At 32.5% G+C, this 19534-nt stretch overlaps 1 protein-coding gene across 2 annotated transcripts in view; it reads left to right on the top strand.

Annotated features, from left to right (window-relative positions):
• Ankrd13c (ankyrin repeat domain 13C) overlaps positions 1 to 19534 on the top strand; it is a 69930-nt gene that overhangs the window by 13727 nt on the left and 36669 nt on the right. For both annotated transcript variants that reach the window (XM_027949522.3, XM_027949523.3), the window contains exon 2: positions 11547 to 11588. In XM_027949522.3, the coding sequence (XP_027805323.1) occupies positions 11547 to 11588 (42 nt within the window). The remainder of the gene's footprint in view (positions 1 to 11546; positions 11589 to 19534) is intronic.

Below are 19534 nucleotides of genomic sequence, written 5' to 3'. Positions count from 1 at the left end.
TATGCTTAGTACATGTAATGCTCAGGCAATATTTATTGAGTGACAATGAATGGATGTTACTTCTGGGTAAGATGGAAGAGAAATAACAGGACCCTTTAAGAACCCCTGTCCTGATCCTGCATTATAAAATAATGACTGTAGAATCAGGTACTAGATTATGAGATAACTTTTTCTTAATAGCAATGTAATGTGGTTATATATACAAACTATACAAACAAACAAACTGATGAGTGATAGGTGTTGTGTCATGGAAGCAAGACACTAAGAAGTGAAATCCTCCTTATTAGAACAGGGTCTGCAAACATTTAACTAAAGGACAAAACAGTAAATATTTTTAGGTCATATAGTTTCATGTGAGCAGCCATGAACAATTCATAAGTGATTAGAACGTGGATATGTTCCAATAAAGCTTTATGTATATTATTGCTGACCTTGAGAGGATGAGAAAGTTCCTAAGATGGAAAATAGATGACAGGAACAAATATTTGCCTGAATACAAGCTACTTCTTTTTGCTTTTATTTATTGGTATCCTTAGTACCCACTAAAGCTATCTCTGGTACCTTATTTTCAAATAGAGAAACTAACATACCAAAGAAACAAGTGGCCAGAAAAGCTTACTTGAGTCCAAAGCTGCACTAACCTGGGTGATGACCATTAAGGCAAAATAAGAGGGCTAGTTAAAAGGCCTTTCTAGCTGGGTGCAGTGGCGCACGCTTGTAATCCCAGCGACTACGAAAGTTAGACAGGAGGATCACGAGTTCAAAGCCAGCCTCAGGAATGGTGAGGTTCTAAGCAGTGAGATCCTGTTTCTAAATAAAATACAAAATAGGGCTGGGGATGTGACTCAGTGACTGAGTACCTCTGAGATCAACCTCTAGTACCAAAAAAAAATAAAAAGCCTTTCTAAAGAATGGTTGCTTTTCAAATTGTCAGGACCCTAAATTTTTACTGCATGCAGTTCTAACAACCTCACTTACCCTCTACTTTCCTTATTTTTAATTTATTTTTAAGCAACTTTATTGAGATATAATTCATATACCATAAAATTGACCCATTTAAAGTATTCAGTTGTTTTTAGTATATTCATAGTTTTGTAACTGTAACCATAATTGATTTGGAAATATTTTCATCATCCCCTAAAGAAACTCTAACCTTTAGCTAGCAATCTCCAATTATGCACATTTTTCAGCCCTATATAGCCACTAAACTGCTTTATAGATTTGCCTATTCTGGACATGTCATATAAATAGAATTCCATGATATACAGACTTTGTTAACTGACATCTTTTACTTAAGCATGGTATTGTCAAGGTTTATCCATAGAGCATGTGTCAGTACTTTTTATTGCTACATAATATTCCTTGGAATGGATATACTCCATTTTATTTATATATCTATCAGTAAAGGGACATTTTTTCCTACCCTTTGGCTATTAAGAATAATGCTGCTATAAACACCTGTACCCAAGATTTTGTGCATACATATTTTTGTTCTCTTGGACATATACATACTGCTGGGTCACATGGTAAATCCATGTTTGACCTTTTGAGGAACTGTAAAACTGTCTTCTGAAGTGGCTGTCCTTTTTTACTTTCCCCGCAGTAATGTATGAGATCCAATTTCTTCCCTTTACCAGCCTTTTGATTGATTATAGCTGTCATAGTAAAAAGGTAGTGTCTTATGGTTTTTTAAAATTCTAAATATTAGGGGCTGCGGATGTGGCTCAAGTGGTAGCGTGCTCGCCTGGCCTGCGTGCTGCCCGGGTTCGATCTTCAGCACCACATACAAACAAAGATGTTGTGTCCACCGAAAACTAAAAAATAAATATTAAAATTCTCTCTCTCTCTCTTTAAAAAAAATCTAAATATTAACTCATTGTACAGATTAATGGGTTTCATTGTGATATTCCATTCATACATACAACATGCTTTAATCATATCCATTCTTCCTCCTACATTCTCCCTCTGATCCCCTCTCCCTTCCCTTATAGTCAGTCCTTCTACTTTAGGCTATTTATTTATTTATTTTAGTTTACACGGATGAGATAAAACATGCTATACTTGTCTTTTTGTGTCTGGTTGGTTTGCTTAACATGATGACCTCCAGTTTCATGTGTTTTCCTACAAATGACATGCTTTCATTCTTTTTTGAGAGAGAGAGAATTTTTATTTATTTATTTATTTTTTAGTTTTCAGGGGACACAACATCTTTGTTTGTATGTGGTGCTGAGGATCCAACCCGGGCTGCACGCATGCCAGGCGAGCGCGGTACCGCTTGAGCCACATCCCCGGCCCCTGTACAAGTTTTGAAATGTAAAAGGCAAATCTTCCAGCTTTGTTCTTTTTCAAGATCATTTTGGATATTCTGGGTTCCTTGAATTATCATACAAATTTAGGATCATTATGTCAATTTCTACAAATAAAGGTATTGGGGATTTTTACGGAGATTCCTTTAACTTTCTAGACCTTTTTGGATAGTGTTGTCATTAACGATATTTAATCTCATTCTGAATTTGGGATGTCTTTCCTTATGTTTAGGTATTTTTTAATTTCTTTCAACAGTGTATTGTTTTTAGAATATAAGTTTTGTATCATTCTCTTTTCTTTGATTTCTGTGCAGCAAGTTCTCGTTGTCTCAGCTGTTTGTTTTGTAAAGAGTACTAAAGCCTCACAGGAAAGTACTATTGATATCAAATTCAGAGTACAGAGGGTGTTTCTGCTGTTCATTTTCTTGAATCAATTGAGAGGAAACTGGGGGAAATCTACTTGTCTTTTTCCCTTACTAGACTAGGATGAATCTGCATTCCAGGATGGATGAACAGAAAATAAATAAATAAATGTCCACTCAGGAACCACTCAGAAAAAAATATTCATTAGGGCTGGAGTTGTGGCTCAGTGGTATAGTCCTTGCTTGGCACATGCGGGGCCCTGGGTTCGATCCTCAGCACCACATATAAATCAATAAAATCAAGGTATTGTGTCCAACTACAACTAAAAAATAAATATTAAACAAAAAAAATTCATTATAGAAGAAAAGACATTATTTCTGAAGATACTACTGAGAATGCTGGCAGAAATAGGAGAAAGATTTAGAAAATAATTCCTTGCTCCTGTTTAAAATACACTGATCCTGTGGGGTAGAGTATATGCAGCCCCATACCCAAATATTAGTATACCCTGATTGTAATGACAAGAGAGTTTTTCCCTCTAGCTTAAGTGCCCTCCCAGTTTTTACCTGCAAAAGGAGGCGGGGGAGATGCAGAAAGTCATCTTAATCCAAGTGGGTGTTGTGCCATTCCCTGAAACAATTTTCTGGCCAGTTACTGGACTATTTTGGTTTGATTCATATACCCTCTCTGGTTCATGTATTTGAGTATGCGATTTGACACTAACAGAGAGAAGTACAGAAATAAAATGCATGGGACCAGAAAATAATAAGTACAACACTATTGGGAAAAGGGAGGTAAAGAACTTTCACAGACTTACCTGAAGGTGATTGATAAAAAAATGAAAATTTTATTCTGGTAAAGAAAAGTATTAATTTCTGATAACATTGAATTTGAGACAAAAATGACTTAAAAAGTTGCTAAGAGAGTAATTATAATTTGATAGAAGGCATAATCATTAATACTTATAAATTATTATCTTTTAATAGTATTAAAGACCAGAAGCAAAAATATTACAAACAAAGCCAAAACAGATTTCTGTTTCTAGTAATGTTAGGCTAGATAATTAGTACCAGTCCTCTTTAGAAGCAAGTAGGAATTAAATATTGTACTTGAAGTTCATGGAGAGCTGACAAGGTAGAAACTGGGCCAACAGCTGGCAGAAGATGAGAATCCAAGAATGTGAGCCTAGCATTTTAGGTTATTTTGCTTTAGTGTCCTTTGCAAATCCAAAAGATGTGGTTAAGAGGCTGAACTGCACTTTTGACAGCCTTTCCAAGTTAAGAGGACACAAAAATGGAGGTTAGGGCTTACCAGATAAGGGATATCTCATAAAGATACTGTTCTTTGGATTGAGAATTTAAAGAGCATATGGAACTTAAAGAACTGCACCTTAGGAATAAATGTGAACTGAAAATATGTAAGTTCTAGTGCAGACTAAATTATGGCCTTGAGTCATTTCTGAGGCCCAGAAAAAAATGTCAGTTCCTGGACTAGGTGATCCTAAATTCCAGTACACTTAGACACATGTCAGAAGCAAATGAAATTCTCTGAAGGATTTGTTTCTTAGGCTTCAAGATTTTTAACAGAGTTAATTCAGTACCATATACAGCATATAATTAAAGATGACCAGCATTATGAAGAAACTGGACAATATGCAAGAGAATCAGGTAGAAACAATAAAAGAAACAGCCCCAGAAGGACTCCATTAATTGAACTGTGAATAACAATGCCTAATATGTTGTTGAGGAATAATAGATTGAATAATTTAGTGGAGAATTGAAAACTATAGGGATTAAAACCACAGATTTGAAAAAGAACCAAAAAGAAATTATCAAATGAAAAAATGTAATAACTGAAAGTCTAAATTAATGGTCTTAGGGGTAGTTTAGACCTGCAGAAGATAGATTGGAAGTTGGGCAGAAGAAAATATCTACTGTGTGATGAAAAAGGGAGAGAAAAGACATTTTAAAAAAGAAAAACAAGCAGTAGGGGGAAGAGAAGTTCTGTGCTAATTAAACCTCCAGGAGAGAAGAAAGAGAAAGGGACTCACTGATAATCTGAAAAGAAAATTGCTCAGAATTTTCCGAAATAAATGAAAGTCACAAATACAGAAATTCAAGAAGTCCAATCTAAGTACAACGAACGAAGAAAGGAATCAAGAGTCTGGGGTTGTAACTCAGTGGTAGAGCGTTTGCTTTGCATGTGTGAAGCACTGGATTTGATCCTCAGTACCACATAATAAATTAAAAATAAATAAATAAAATAAAGTTTTTTTTTTCAATTCAAAGAGTATTTATTTATTTATTTTTTCCTTCTTTTTTTTTATTGGTTGTACAAAACATTACAAAGCTCTTGACATATCATATTTCATACATTTGATTCAAGTGGGTTTTGAACTCCCAATTTTACCCCAAATACAGATTGCAGAATCACGTCGGTTACACATCCACATTTTTACATAATGCCCTATTAGTAACTGTTGTATTCTGCTACCTTTCCTATCCTCTACTATTTCCCCTCCCCTCCCCTCCCATCTTCTCTCTCTACCTCATCTACTGTAATTCATTTCTCTCCTTGTTTATTTTCCCATTCCCCTCACAACCTCTTATATGTAATTTTGTATAACCATGCAGGTCTCCCTCCATTACCATGCAATTTCCCTTTTCTCTCCCTCCCACCTCATGTATCTGTTTAATGTTAATCTTTTCTTCCTGCTCTTCCTCCCTGCTTTGTTCTTAGTTGCTCTCATTATATCAAAGAAGACATTTGGTATTTGTTTTTTAGGGATTGGCTAGCTTCACTAAGCATAATCTGCTCTAGTGCCATCCATTTCCCTGCAAATTCCATGATTTTGTCATTTTTTAGTGCTGTATAATACTCCATTGTGTATAAATGCCACATTTTTTTTATCCATTCATCTATTGAAGGGCATCTGGGTTGGTTCCACAGTCTAGCAATTGTGAATTGTGCTGCTATGAACATTGATGTAGCAGTATCCCTGTAGTACGCTCTTTTAAGGTCTTCAGGGAATAAGAATTAGAGTGATTTGGCTGAAACTTGAAAAGTAATTTTTTTTTTTTCCTGGTGCTGGGGATTGAACCCAGGGCCTTGTGCATGCAAGGCAAGCACTTTAACTTAGACATATCCCCAGCCCCCCACATTACTTTCAAAGGAGTGAAAGATCTCTGTCTGACTTTTCAGCATCAAAAAGGAAACTATAGGACCACACAGAATGTTGAAAAAAACAATCTTATCAAGCAAGAATTGTACACCCAGTACAAAAAAAGAGTGAAGGTAAATAGACATTTACTGAAACCTCAATTTATTCACTAAAAGAAACCCTGAAAGATCTACCTCAAGTAGAAGGAAAATGATTGCCATGTAGAAAGGAATGATGGCAACAAAAAAGGAAAAAAAAAAAAGAAAATAAACTAAATGAATTAAGGTAAAGCCAGAAATTTATAGGACTAGATAACAACAGTAGCATATAAGTCAAGGTGAATAAAGTTAGTGTTCTGTGGTCATTGCATAGACCTCAGAACATTAACTTTATTTCATCCATTCCAGCCATTACATAGATTTTAAATAGGGGTAAAATACCAGTGGACATTAGACTTTGATAGATCAGTGATATATATTGTAAACCCTAGGGCAGTAGAAATACAATGTGAGCTATGTGTGTAAATTTTTCTATTAGCCACATTGAAAATTAAAAGAAATGAAATTGATTTTAATATTCAACCAAATATATCCAAATGTCAGTATAAAAATCAGTGTAACATTATTTGAGATATTTTGCATTCTTGTTTTTCATACTAAGTCTTTAAAATTCCATTTGTGTCACATCTCAGGTTGGAATAGCTGTATTTCAAATGCTTGGTAACCATATGTACCTACCTTGGGCAGTGCAATTGTAGGATCACTAATAGACAAATAGTAAAATAAAATGTGTACATTCCATCCAGCACATGCAAAAATAAAATGGAATAATAAAAATAATCATTCTGGAAGACAGGAAGAGAAAAAGGAATGTAGAACAAGTGAAATAAATAGCGAACGCAAGCATGTTGGTAGATTTTTAAACCCCAATATACCAGTAAGTATAGTAATAAAGACAAATATCATTTTACTTGAAATAATACCCAATTACTTGCAGCTGAAGACACAGCTAAAACAACAATACAGAGAAGTTGAAAGAAAAAGGATTGAAAAGTCTATCCAATGCAAATGTCAATCTAAAAAAATTGATGTAACTGTATTAATATCTGAATAGGTTTTAAAGCAAAAAACATATCTGAGAAAATGGTGGATGCCTTATAATGAAAAATGGTTCAGTTAGTCAAGAAAATTCAAAGATTTTAAGTTTTCAGTAACACGGCCTGAAAATAAATCAAATGAAAATCTGTAGAGTTAGAAGTCATAGAAACCCCCAATGAATAGTTGGGGAATTTTAATATTTCTCTTTATAAGAGAAAAAGATATTAACATACACAAAAGAATCAATGATGTAAAATATAAGAGCAACACAATTAAATTGGATCTAGTAGATTTATATGAAACGTTGTACCCAGTAACTACAATATACATGTTTTTTTCAAGGATGAAGCATATACAAAAGGGTCAGATTTGTTTATAAAGCAAATCTTAGCATGTTTCAAAGGATTGAAATTATAGTGAGTCTGTTCTCTGATTACAAAGCCAAATAAGTCAGAAATTATTAATTAAAAAATAAAGATATTAGGAGAAAGGCTAAAAAACCAATTATCAAATCCATTATGAGAAACTAGAAAAAGAAGCACACACACCCTGTAATCCCAGTAGCCTGGCAATTTAGCAAGACCCTTTCTTAAAAAATACAAGGGTTGGGAATGTAGTCTGGTGGTAGAGCAACCCTGGGTTCAATCCTCAGTACTGCCGAAAAAAGAAAAAGAACAACTTAATTTTTCACTTTTAGTTCATTTAGCCCAAATGAAATAGAAGAAAGTAAGTAATAATAGAGCAGGAATTATTAAATTAGAAAAACAAGGTACAGCACAACAAAGCCAAAATATTGTACTTTGAAAACATGAATAAAATTAATAAACTTTTAAGATAAAAAGAAGGCTCAAATAACTTCAGGAATGAAAAGAGGAACCTTATCAGTATAATTTTTAATGTCATTAAAAAATCATGAAAGGATACTGTGTATAAAATATGCCAATAAATGAAAATTTTGATAAATGATCCTTTTTTTCTGATAAATGAACCAAATTAAATTAGAGGGCGGGATATAGCTTAATGATAGAAGTGCATGCCTAGCATGTACAGGGCCTTTAGTTTCCTAATTCCTTTTCACCACTGGGGGGAAAAGGAATTAGGAAACACCAAGTGTGCTGTAATTATTAAGGAATGATTTCATAATAAAAATGTTCTCTAAAAGGAAACTTTGGACTCAGATAGTTTTCTCAGAGTCTTTCTAAACATTAATGAAAAAAACCCCACCCAAACCTTTGCATAATTACATAATTATGGAAATATTTGAGTTTGCAACTCGTACCTAAGTTAATGTCTGTCGCATTTTAATTATCTGGTTCTGTAACATGATGTTACTAAAATTAATTTCTGTAGTGTTTTTTTCTCATTCCTTCATTCACAAATTCTGGACAATCTTTTGAATGTTAGATGCTGTATGTGAAACTTTTGCTATACACAGATCAAGAAAATATATATCTGGTCATCCTGAGGTTTACACCTAATGAAGGAGACAGATGTTTACACAAAAATTGTTCAGTTTAGTATGAAAAGTATTATAGTAAATAGAAGTAGAGGTGTTTGGGAAAACAGAAGGTCATCAAATTGCTTAGGACAGGCCAAGAAAGGCTCTTCTAAAGACAGGTGATATTTGAGTGAGCCTTGAGTGGAAGGTGTTAATATATCAGGCAGAGGGAGATGTTACATTTAGGAGAGTTTAACAGATGTATAAAAGCCATGAGAACCTTGCTTATTGAGGAATATATGTGTAGTTTAGATGACAGTATGGAAAATAAGAGAAGAAAAGAAGGTAAGGACTTATCATTAAGAAGCTTGTATATTATGTTAAAGATAAATGGAGTATTTCTAGTCTTATAAGTGGAAATATAACATGGTCAAATTTTTATTTTATAATTATTATTCCAGTTTTTCTTTAGAGAGATTGAAATGATGTAAGACTGGAGGCAGGGAAACTGGTTACAAGGTTGTTGTTATAGATAGGCAGGTAAAATGATGAGAGCCTAAACTAGAAAAGAGGCAATAGAAATAATGAATGAAGATGTAAAGGCTTTGATTTTTTGGCATAGTTGGCAAGCTTTTGTTTCTGGCACTAAATCGACAGTGTTGTTTATTTTTTTATGATTATTTTTTATTCTTGGTAGATAGTCACAGATGTAAATGCAAATTTAGGAGGTTTAATATTTTGAAAAGGAGGAAGAGGAACTTATTCAAGATCACTCACATGGGAAATTGATACTCATGTTGATTATTTTTCTTATTGTGCATTATGCTGAAGGCCCTGAAGGCAAATAATAGTTATTAAGCTGACCCACAGATGAACTCCGATCTATTATGAATGGATGACTATATTTAAAATTGTTCATAAGCATTTTCATTTTCATTGAATGGAACATGTTAGTAGTAGAAAAATTGTGCTTTACTGAGTTCCTGATACAAAAAATTCCCATCAAAATTCCTAACCTTATAGTTTTCTTGGGGAGGAGATTTAAAAAATTATAGACATGGAGTTTCTTTAGTTTCTTGAGGAGATACATATTTGGTATCAACATGGGAAGACAAGGAAATCAGTTTTGCTAACTTTGTTTTTAAAAGTATCTGCAATTTGGGCTGGGGATGTGGCTCAAGTGGTAGCGCGCTTGCCTGGCATGCGTGGTGCCCAGGTTCGATCCTCAGCGCAACATAACAAACAAAGATGTTGTGTCCGCTGAAAACTAAAAAATAAATATTAAAAAATTCTCTTTCTCTCTCTCTCTCTCTCTCTCTCTCTCTTTAAAAAAAAAAAGTATCTGCAATGAGTCTTTTCTTTATTGAATATTCTATATTAAGCTAGTAATCAACAGTACTTTTATAAAGCCAGGAATACTTTTTTATTTGCCTTGTCCTTTTTACTCTTACTCAATGTTCTGAACATTTACTCTTACTCATGTAAATTTTGTTAACATTATGACATGTTATTTTGAGGAGATACCCAAAGAGCTTAAAATTTGTGAGGACCATTTTTTTTTAAAAATGCAGCTTACACGAATAATTAAGCAACTATTAAGACTCATTGTGTAAGTAAAATTATGAACAAAACTTCCTTTCTGGAAACATTTTTCAATGTATGATTATTAACAGTATGTATTATGGTGGTTTTCATATCTCGGCTAGGAAGAATTCTGAGGTGTGAATACTTAGCTTGGGAGTCAAATCTTGAAGAAGCAGAAGTTATCTTTTGCCTAGTCACTAATGGACATTTAAACTTATATCTAAAAAACATGAAGTGAATTATATTCCTGAATCTAATTTTAATTTGTTTATTCCTAAGAATTAAGATTAAGAGATTTAGTGTAATTCAATTTCCATGTTTTGTTTATATAAAAAAAACTTAGAATTTAAATTTAGTGAATTCATTTGTGTTGTTTTCTAAATTTCACTTGAAATGGTATCTTGTTGACTCTGCCAACAGTTCCCATTTCATTCTACCTTTATGGAGCTAAGGTGTGTGTGTTAATCATTTTGGTAAGTTTAATCAAGCTAAGATATTGGTGTCAATCACATGCGTGTTACCTAGAAAAAGTAGTTGTCTATTTCATCCTGTGTATGGTCCCTTTAAATGTTTAGCTTATTTTATTGGGCAGAATTCTTGATGATATGACTTCTATAAAATTGCTAATATCTGAAAATTCATATACATAAATTTAATTCAATAATTTATTTTCAGTTATTACTATTGGTTTGTTTTCTTTTATAAAATCAAGAGCTTTTTATGCTGTGTTGTTTGGCATATCATTTTAAAATTAAATCAGCCATTTTATAATACCAACTATAGGGTATAGCATAGCTTTCAAGGCTTTGTCTTTTGCTCATCTAATTTCATTGTTTACTGTTCTTCAAACTGTTCTTGCATTTGTTTGTGATTTGGAGATTATTATTTTGTTTTAGACTGTAATGCTAGTTAATGTTACTTTTGCTCACCTACACATTCTAATTCATTCTTTTTTTTTTTTTTTAAACTATTTATTATTTATTTTTTGGCGGACACAACATTTTTGTTTATTATGTGGTGCTGAGGATAGAACCCGGGCCACACGCATGCCAGGCGAACGCGCTACCGCTTGAGCCACATCCCCAGCCCCCTAATTCATTCTTTAAGGCTTATTTTAGTGTGGTCCATCCTTCTGTATTTAGTGTTCTGCATAGGCAAAGTTAGGAGCTCTGTCCTACGTTCCTTTGTCATGCTATACCTCCATCTATTCTGGTAAATAATAGCTATTATTTATTACCATATTAGTTTCTTAATAGCAGTGTTCTGAACAATTTGAGGACTGGGTTTGTGTCTGAAGATTTCTATCCCCAAGAATGAGTAGATATTTAAATTGTTTCCAAAGAATAAAGAAAGCATGATAAATTAGCAGCAAAAAGAATCTGACATCTATTTGGAAAGATTGAAAGATTTCAAAGTTACCCCTTTTGGCGGGGTAGAGCAGGGTGCTTAGAAACCTTGGCATTCTCTGACTTTGAATGTGCCATTTAAGCAGTATTTTGCAGATGGTTTATTTTTGTTCTGAAGATGCTGAAATCACTTTAATTGAAATTTCTTATGTTGTTACACCTTCTAATTTATTTATTTTTTTTTAATTTTAGGAAACACTCCTTTACATCTTGCTGTGATGTTAGGAAATAAAGGTTAGTAAATATTTTTCTTTTTATGTTTAACTTTCTTCACTTGTGAAGGCAGTTTAAAATTTTCAGTTTTGTCACTTGAGTTTTTAAAAAATTAACTTGCTTTTCTTGTATTTGAGCTTAGGATTTAACATATTAAAGTTAATATTTTTTTTTCCACTTTTTATAGTCCTTTTTAAAAAGAGAAGTCTTGTACTAACCTTCATGTCACTTAAATCTTTCTTTCAGCTGGGGATGTGGCTCAGTGACAGAGTGCTTGCCTAGCATGTGCAAGACCCCAGGTTAAATCCTCAACTCTGAAAACAAACAAACAAACAAAAAAACAAATAAAACTTTCTTTCCCTGAGTTACTTTATCAAGCAGGTATTTATAATTTTAGAAGACTCCTATTTCCAAATATTAAGGTTTATTAAATATTATAAAACTTTTAATATCTTAAAATACCTAATAAAAGTACTAAGTATTTATAATTAGTAAAAACTAATAGTAATTTATAATTAGTATAAGTATTAATTTATATAATATGAAATATTAAATGTAATAATAAATATTTTGAAAATTCATATTTAAGATCATAAAAATTAATATATTATAAAACATTAATATGAAATATTTTATATATCTGAACTCCAGAAGTTGATTCTTCTTTATGATAGATAATTGTAAAAACTTGAGACATGTTTGTTTTTTAGTTAAAAAAATACTTTGTAGGCAGGTGATTTAAAAAATCTACTTCTGTATATTATTCCTATACGCAATACCATTTCCATTACCTGGATTCCCAGTTATTTTGGAAAGTGAGGATTCTAAATAGCCGATTGGCAATTTTCTGAATGCTAGATTTAAAAACTTTAAATATTTGATGAAAATATTATTAAAAATATACTCTTGCATCTGGGCATGGTGGCACATGGTATAACCCCAGCAATTTGTGAGTCTGAGGCATGAGGATCTTTAGTTTCAGGCTCGCCTAGGCAGCTTAGCAAGACCCTATCTCAAATTTTTAAACAGGGACTGGGGTGTAGCTTATTGGTAGAGTACTCCTGGGTTCAATCCCCAATACTGGGGGAAATTTTTTTCTGTATTTTTAAACAGACTAATGAATTTCTTTTAACATTTTTCCTTTTAATTATTTAGAAGTATCATTATGAATATCTCTTATTGTCATATGGTGTAATGTAACTGTATAAACATTTGACCAATGCCTACTGACCTAAGGGTTGTTATTAGAACCTGTTTTTTTTTTAATTGAAAATTAAAGTTCTTTTGTTAGTTTGTGTGTGTGTGTGTGTGTGAGAGAGAGAGAGAGAGACACACACACTCACACACACACACAGGGGATTGAACCCAGGGCCATCTTTTTTTTTTTTTTTTAGAGAGAGAGAGAGAGAGAATTTTTAATATTTATTTTTTTAGTTATCAGCGGACATAACATCTTTGTTTGTATGTGGTGCTGAGGATCGAGGATCGAACCCGGGCCGCACGCATGCCAGGCAAGCACCCTATTGCTTGAGCCACATCCCCAGCCCCCAGGGCCATCTTATGCATGATTCTTGGCAAGTGCTTTACCACTAGCTATATATCCTCAGTTGGTTAGTTTTTTTTTTTTTTGTTAGTTTGGTTTTTAAGTTCATCACATGTTTAAGTGAATCATAAGATCTGTAGGATTATTTAATTTTGATTTTAATTCTATATTAATTGGTGATTTAAATATTTAACTTCAATATGACTTTTCTTATAAGAGTTGCAGATTCAATTATAACTTCTCAGTAAAGAGATAATAATACGATGCTATATATTATAGAAACTCAAGAAATGGGGACCAGCCAGGTCTCAGCAAGATAGAGAACCAAGATGTTTTGGGGATCATCCATTCTCCTATCTGCTCATTTCCCTATTTATCATCTGTCTCTTATGGTATATCTGCTGTCTTTACATATCTTATATCTTTCTTTCCTTGGATCCTAAGTTTTTTTTTTTTTTTTTTGAGAGAGAGAGAGAGAGAGAGAATTTTAATATTTATGTATTTATTTTTTAGTTTTCGGCGAACACAACATCTTTGTTTGTATGTGGTGCTGAGGATCGAACCCGTGCTGCAAGCATGCCAGGCAAGCGCACTACTGCTTGAACCACATCCCCAGCCCCTGGATCCTAAGTTTTAATGACTTTTTAGGTTCAGTATTTACCACCAACTTGTTAGGTTTCTTAGGTTTCCAAATTTTTGAGCAAAGAGTTTGCTGGTCTAGTTCATCTCAAGCCAAGCTATTAAGAAATGGGTGCTGGCAAACTCATGAATTATCTGGCTTTGAGATAGATATTCTGTGAATTTCGCTTTGGTTAGGCTCACTTGGAGTGAGAGATGGGGTAGGAGAGGAAATCAGGATAGTGTGTTTAATAGGAAAATGGGCAAAGCAGGCCATGATAGACATCTCTAATATAGCTACTTTGCTGAAAATACATCAGATGTAGTTGACTAAATTTGATCAATTAAAAACTTATGGTAGGCTGGGGTTGTAGCTCAGTAGTAAAGAACTTGCCTCACACTGGGTTTGATCCTCAGCACCACATTTAAGAAAAAAAAAAAAAAGGTTAAATTCTAAAAAAAGAAAACTTACACTTTTTTTGGAAAGAACATTGGATCAAAACTTTAGAAAATAACTAAAGTATATTTGTTATTTATAATATGCCAGATACTTTTTTCTAGTACTTTGTACATATTAACAACCCTTACACAACCATATCCCATGTTGCCTTATTTTCCAGGGGACAAATATTAACCCTAAGAAATTAAGCAACTTGTATAGAATAAAGTAGCAGAATTTTGATTTCAGCTTGGAATGTTGAACCTTTATTTATGGTATACTGGATGGTATACTGCATTGCCCTTGTTTCACTCAGAACTGCTGAAAAAGTGTATAGTTGGGCTAGGGATGTGGCTCAAGTGGTAACGTGCTCGCCTGGCATGTGCCAGGCGCTGGGTTCGATCCTCAGCACCACATAAAAATAAAATAAAGATGTTGTGTCCACTGAAAACTAAAAAATAAACATTAAAAAATTCTCTCTCTCTCTCTCTTTTTTAAAAAAAGTATATAGTCTATGTCAATATTAGAATTTAGTTTTGGGTAGGCTCGCATGCAGCTTGCCAGTTCAGATGCTATTTTAGAATGTGAAATGAAACTTATCTACCATCTCTGGTATAGTTATTCTAATTTTAGATGTAATTGTTATGCATTTAATCTACACATGTTAACCTTCTCTAAAATGCATTTCATTAAACATTAGTTTCTTGGGATATTACTAGGCAATTAGAGGAAAAGAGTTTCCAGGTCAGCTTGATTTGAAAAATATCAGGCTAATAAAAGTTTAGCATTTTTTGCTGGATATGGGGGCGCATGCCTATAAATCCAGTGGGTTGGGAGGCTGAGGCAGGAGGATCAAGACTCTTATAAAAAAAAAAATGATAATAAAAAGGGTTGGAGATGTGGCTCAGTGGTTAAGTGCCTCTGGGTTCAATCTCTACTACCAAAAAAAAAAAAAAGAAAGAAAAAGTTTAAGTTTTCTTTATGGTAGAACTTGTTATAATTTTGATATGCTAATAGTCATTATGAAGTTCCAAGTTGTAGCAAGTGTTAGTTATACTAGTCATTGTTTCCTAGTTATTTCATGTTTGTTCTTTTTCAGCATCTGGAGAAGACTAACGTTCTATGGGATGTATTTTAGGAAGCACTTGGTTAGATGATTCAGGTTGTACAAATAATGTTGGTATTTATTCTTTCTGAGTCTTTTTCATGTAGGGTAGGCACCACAAATAATATACAGATCCATTTACATTTTTTCAGTTGTGTGCCCCTTTGTGCTTTTTTTTTACTTGTTGATAGACTTTTATTTCATTTATTTATATGCGGTACTGAGAACCGAACCCAGTACCTCACACATGCCAGGAAAGTGCGCTACCACTGAGCCCCAACCCCTCCTTGCCCCCCCAGCCACTCCCACTTCCCTTTGTGTCTTTATCTTTATTGCCTTTTTATGTTTTGGATATTGGGTTCTACATTGGAATATGTAATAGAGGATAAAACATCTACTTTCTTAGTTCTTTTATATTATACCATTTTTAGTTTATGACACTTATTTAACACTCTTATTTCTTAGTTCTTTTATACCATTTTTAGTTTATGACACTCTTTTTTTTTAACACTCTTATTCTTTTATCTTCTCCTTTTGAGATATCACTTTTTGTTTATATACTTATTTGTAAACATAGCCCCCCAACCATTCAGATAATTATTTGTTGATTGAGGAAAGGAGAGAGAGATACATTAGGGTTTTTACATTTTTATTTACTCCCCTTCTCTCGTTCACTTTGATATACTGAATAACCTTATTTTTTCACCATGGAAGTCTGATTTTTTAAAATTTCTGGGTCTTTAAAGTTGGCTGTGTTGTCTGGGAGGTTTCTAAATTATGAATTTGAGTGGAAATAAAGAACATATTTAATTAAGGAAGATTTCAGAAATCTTTAGGAGATAAAAATTGAAAACTAATCTTTAATTCTTATCCTTTTGGTTAGAATCAAATTTCTAGGTCCATTGACTAAAGTTGGCTATATTGCCTGGGAGGTTTTTGAGCTATGGATTTGGGCGGAAATGAAAAAATCACACATTAATTTTTTTTTTTTTTTTAGTTGTAGATGGACACAGTATCTTTATTGTTTGTTTATTTTCATGTGGTGCTGAGGATTGAACCCGGTGCCTCACATGTTCGAGGCAAGCACTCCCTGAGCCACAACCCTAGCCCCAACATCACACTTTATTAGGGAAGATTTCAGAAATCTTTAGGAGATGAAATCAAAAACAAATCTTAAATTTTCATCCATTGGGTTAGAAACATCAGAAAATGTTTCTTTAAATCCATTGCTTCAACTTTTAATTCATTCTCAGACTTTTGTATAGTTTTAATTTTTTTAAATGTCTAGAATTAGAATAGCTTCTCACTTTCATGAGGATCTCTCTAGATCTTCTGTTATGTTTCCAACTATTCTATTCCACCTATCTATTCTTTGTATATTTTATCATCCTTATAGCTCTTGCTTGTTTCTGTGTGATTTCTATCATTAGTAATTTCAGTTTGTCTATATTCCTCAAATCCTGGATTCTTTCTGGCAGTATGCATTTCTTAAGCCCAGTTAGTTGCTAACTACCTGTTTTATCCAGTTTTTTTTTTTAAAAATGTGTAAGAATATTTTATAGGTAATTGGCATGTCTATGATTATCTGATTTCATTAGTTGCTCCTCAATTGGTTTATGGCTGGTGAGTGGAGAGCACCGCTTCTACAGGTTTTGTGGCATATTAAACATGTCTAGCATAATATATAAATCTTACACTAATCCTATACCTTAGTTTATACAACTGGGATGTTGCTTTAATTATTGTTGTGTATCCTGCTTTTTAATATTTTAAAATTAAAAATATTTTGCTAATAATTGTTTGGTTATTAACACACACATATTGAAATAATTGAAATAATACAGTACAGAATTATATAAGAGCATCTTCTTTTTCCAAGGTAATTAACATTTATGGCCTGAGGGTATCCTTCACACCCTACACTCCTTATTTATAACAAAGGGGTTTAGTTTGCATTCACTGAGAAAGAATCACTACATTAGAAACTTATTGTAATTTTTTTTCACTCAGTTCTGTTATGAGCTGTCCCTACAAATCCATGGATATCTTCCATGTTTGCAGTCCCTTGTCTTTTTTTGATATTTTTAGATATATATGACATTAGATTGTATTTTGATATATCATACATACATGAACCTTATCTTTTTTCTCTAATACATATACACATGACTAAATAAAACCCAGTAGTAGTTCTGTTGTGGGGAGGGCCCTTTTAGTTTTTATTTTTTAAAATTCTTTTTAGTTTGACTCTTCATCATTCTTCTCCCAATTAAAATGATAACCCATGTTAAAACTTGTTATATATTCTTTCACTTTTTTTTGTTGTTGTTGGCCATGCTTACTGTTGTATGTGGTTAATGCATATGTGTCTGAACACACAAGGTGTGTAATTTTTGTTTATTTTAGTAAAATGGGATTATAAAATGCCCTTGTATTTAGTAGGTAAGTTGTATCATTTAGTAATACATTGTAAAAATCCTTTAATTCTGTTGGGAGAGTTTTAATTCATTTCTTTTTGATTTTTTAAAAAACATCTTTATGTCATTTTTCTCTTTCAACATTTTATTATGAAAAATCTTAAATGCAAAAAATTGAAAGATTATCACAATGAATAGTGAAACACTCTTTAATTGTCTCAGTAATCATCAATATTATATCATATTCGATGTATCTTTCTTTGTGTTTCATATATTATTTTTGCAGTACTTTTTGAAAATTAAGTGTGGATATCATCTCATTTTATCCCTACATATATTAGCATATGGAATAAGGAATTCTCTTTCATAATCATGTTATTACTATTACATGGAAGAAAATTAATAATATTGTTATAATATCTCATAGCCAATATGTATTCAAATTTCTCCAGTTGTTCCCAGAATGACTTTTATAGATGTTTTATATTAAAATAAGACCCACTGAGGCTCATTCATTGCTATCATTCATTGTGTTTCTCCCTTTTGTGCCTAACATTTTGAAAAGTCTTATACAGTAGACTTGTAGAGTGTTCTTAATCTTGAATTTGCCTGATTATCTTGTAGTGTTATTTAACTTGTGTCTGCCTTTTGTATAAATTGAAAATTAGCTTTTGGGGGCATGTGTAGATTAAATGTTTCTGCAAAGAATACTTCACAGGTATGTGATCCACTTTATATTGTGTCACATTAGGACACACATAGTGTTAGATTATTCCACTATTAATGCTACTAAATTTGCCCACTTGTTTCATAGGGATCTCTAGATACATCCACTAGAAAAGAGCTTTTTTCTTATTGTAATTAATAAATAGTCTTGGTGATCCTTTAATACCATGTGAATATCTTATTTTGCAGCACATAATTTCTTACTTAGTTGCTTTAGAATTCATTGAGATTCTTTCCTAAATTAGTTATTATACTGGGTGCTCTAATATATTAATTTTCCACTTTTACCATTTATTAAGCTGGCATTACATTATTCTGTAAAGAAAAATTCATCACCTTTTAATTTTTATTGTCAGTTTATTTTTCTTTCAATGTACTCTAAATAGTTAGTAGTTAGTATTGTTTTTGGTTCTCAGTTTCTCAAATCTGACCAGTAACTCACCATTCAAGCGGTCTCCTCTGTTCTTTTGGTATGACTTGATTCTTTAAAAATTACTGCATATTACTCCAGTAATATAACTGCAACATAGGTTTATTATTATCCCACAATGGACATTTTTGTTTTCAGTATATTTACTACTACAAATATTAAAATAAACAAATAAACAATTTTATATGTATATTTTACTTAAAAAACACCTCTGAAAGTTCTGTATTTATTTTATTTTATTTTATTCTAATGAAGTTTCTTGTTAGTATAGGTATTATTTCTATTACTAGGAATAGTGCTAATGGAGTGCCATTCTTCTGAAATTCACCTTTTGCCCTCCTATACCACACTATCATAATGTTTTTATTTCCTTTAAAGCATTTTTTATCATATTCTTTTTCTTTTTCTTTTTTAATTTACTTATTTTCTGACATAGGATATAAGCTTTCTGATAGCAAAACTTTGTTTTCCTTCTTCATTGTTTATATCTAGAACCTTGTAATTAAAGATGGCCATATAGTAGGCACTTGATTGAATGAATGAGTATGGCTATACTACCTAAATTTACTATGAGTCTCAGTTTTAAATGTTTTTTTTTTCCTGTTAATACACTTTAATTTTTAATTTTTTTTCAGCTTTTGTAAAGATCTATGCTTAGACTTCTTTTGATTACTTAGAGAACTTTCCAC

Source organism: Marmota flaviventris, chromosome 10, assembly GCF_047511675.1.
Source record: "Marmota flaviventris isolate mMarFla1 chromosome 10, mMarFla1.hap1, whole genome shotgun sequence".
In the NCBI taxonomy this organism is placed as follows: Eukaryota; Metazoa; Chordata; class Mammalia; order Rodentia; family Sciuridae; genus Marmota; species Marmota flaviventris.
This window is presented reverse-complemented; position numbering and strand designations above follow the sequence as displayed.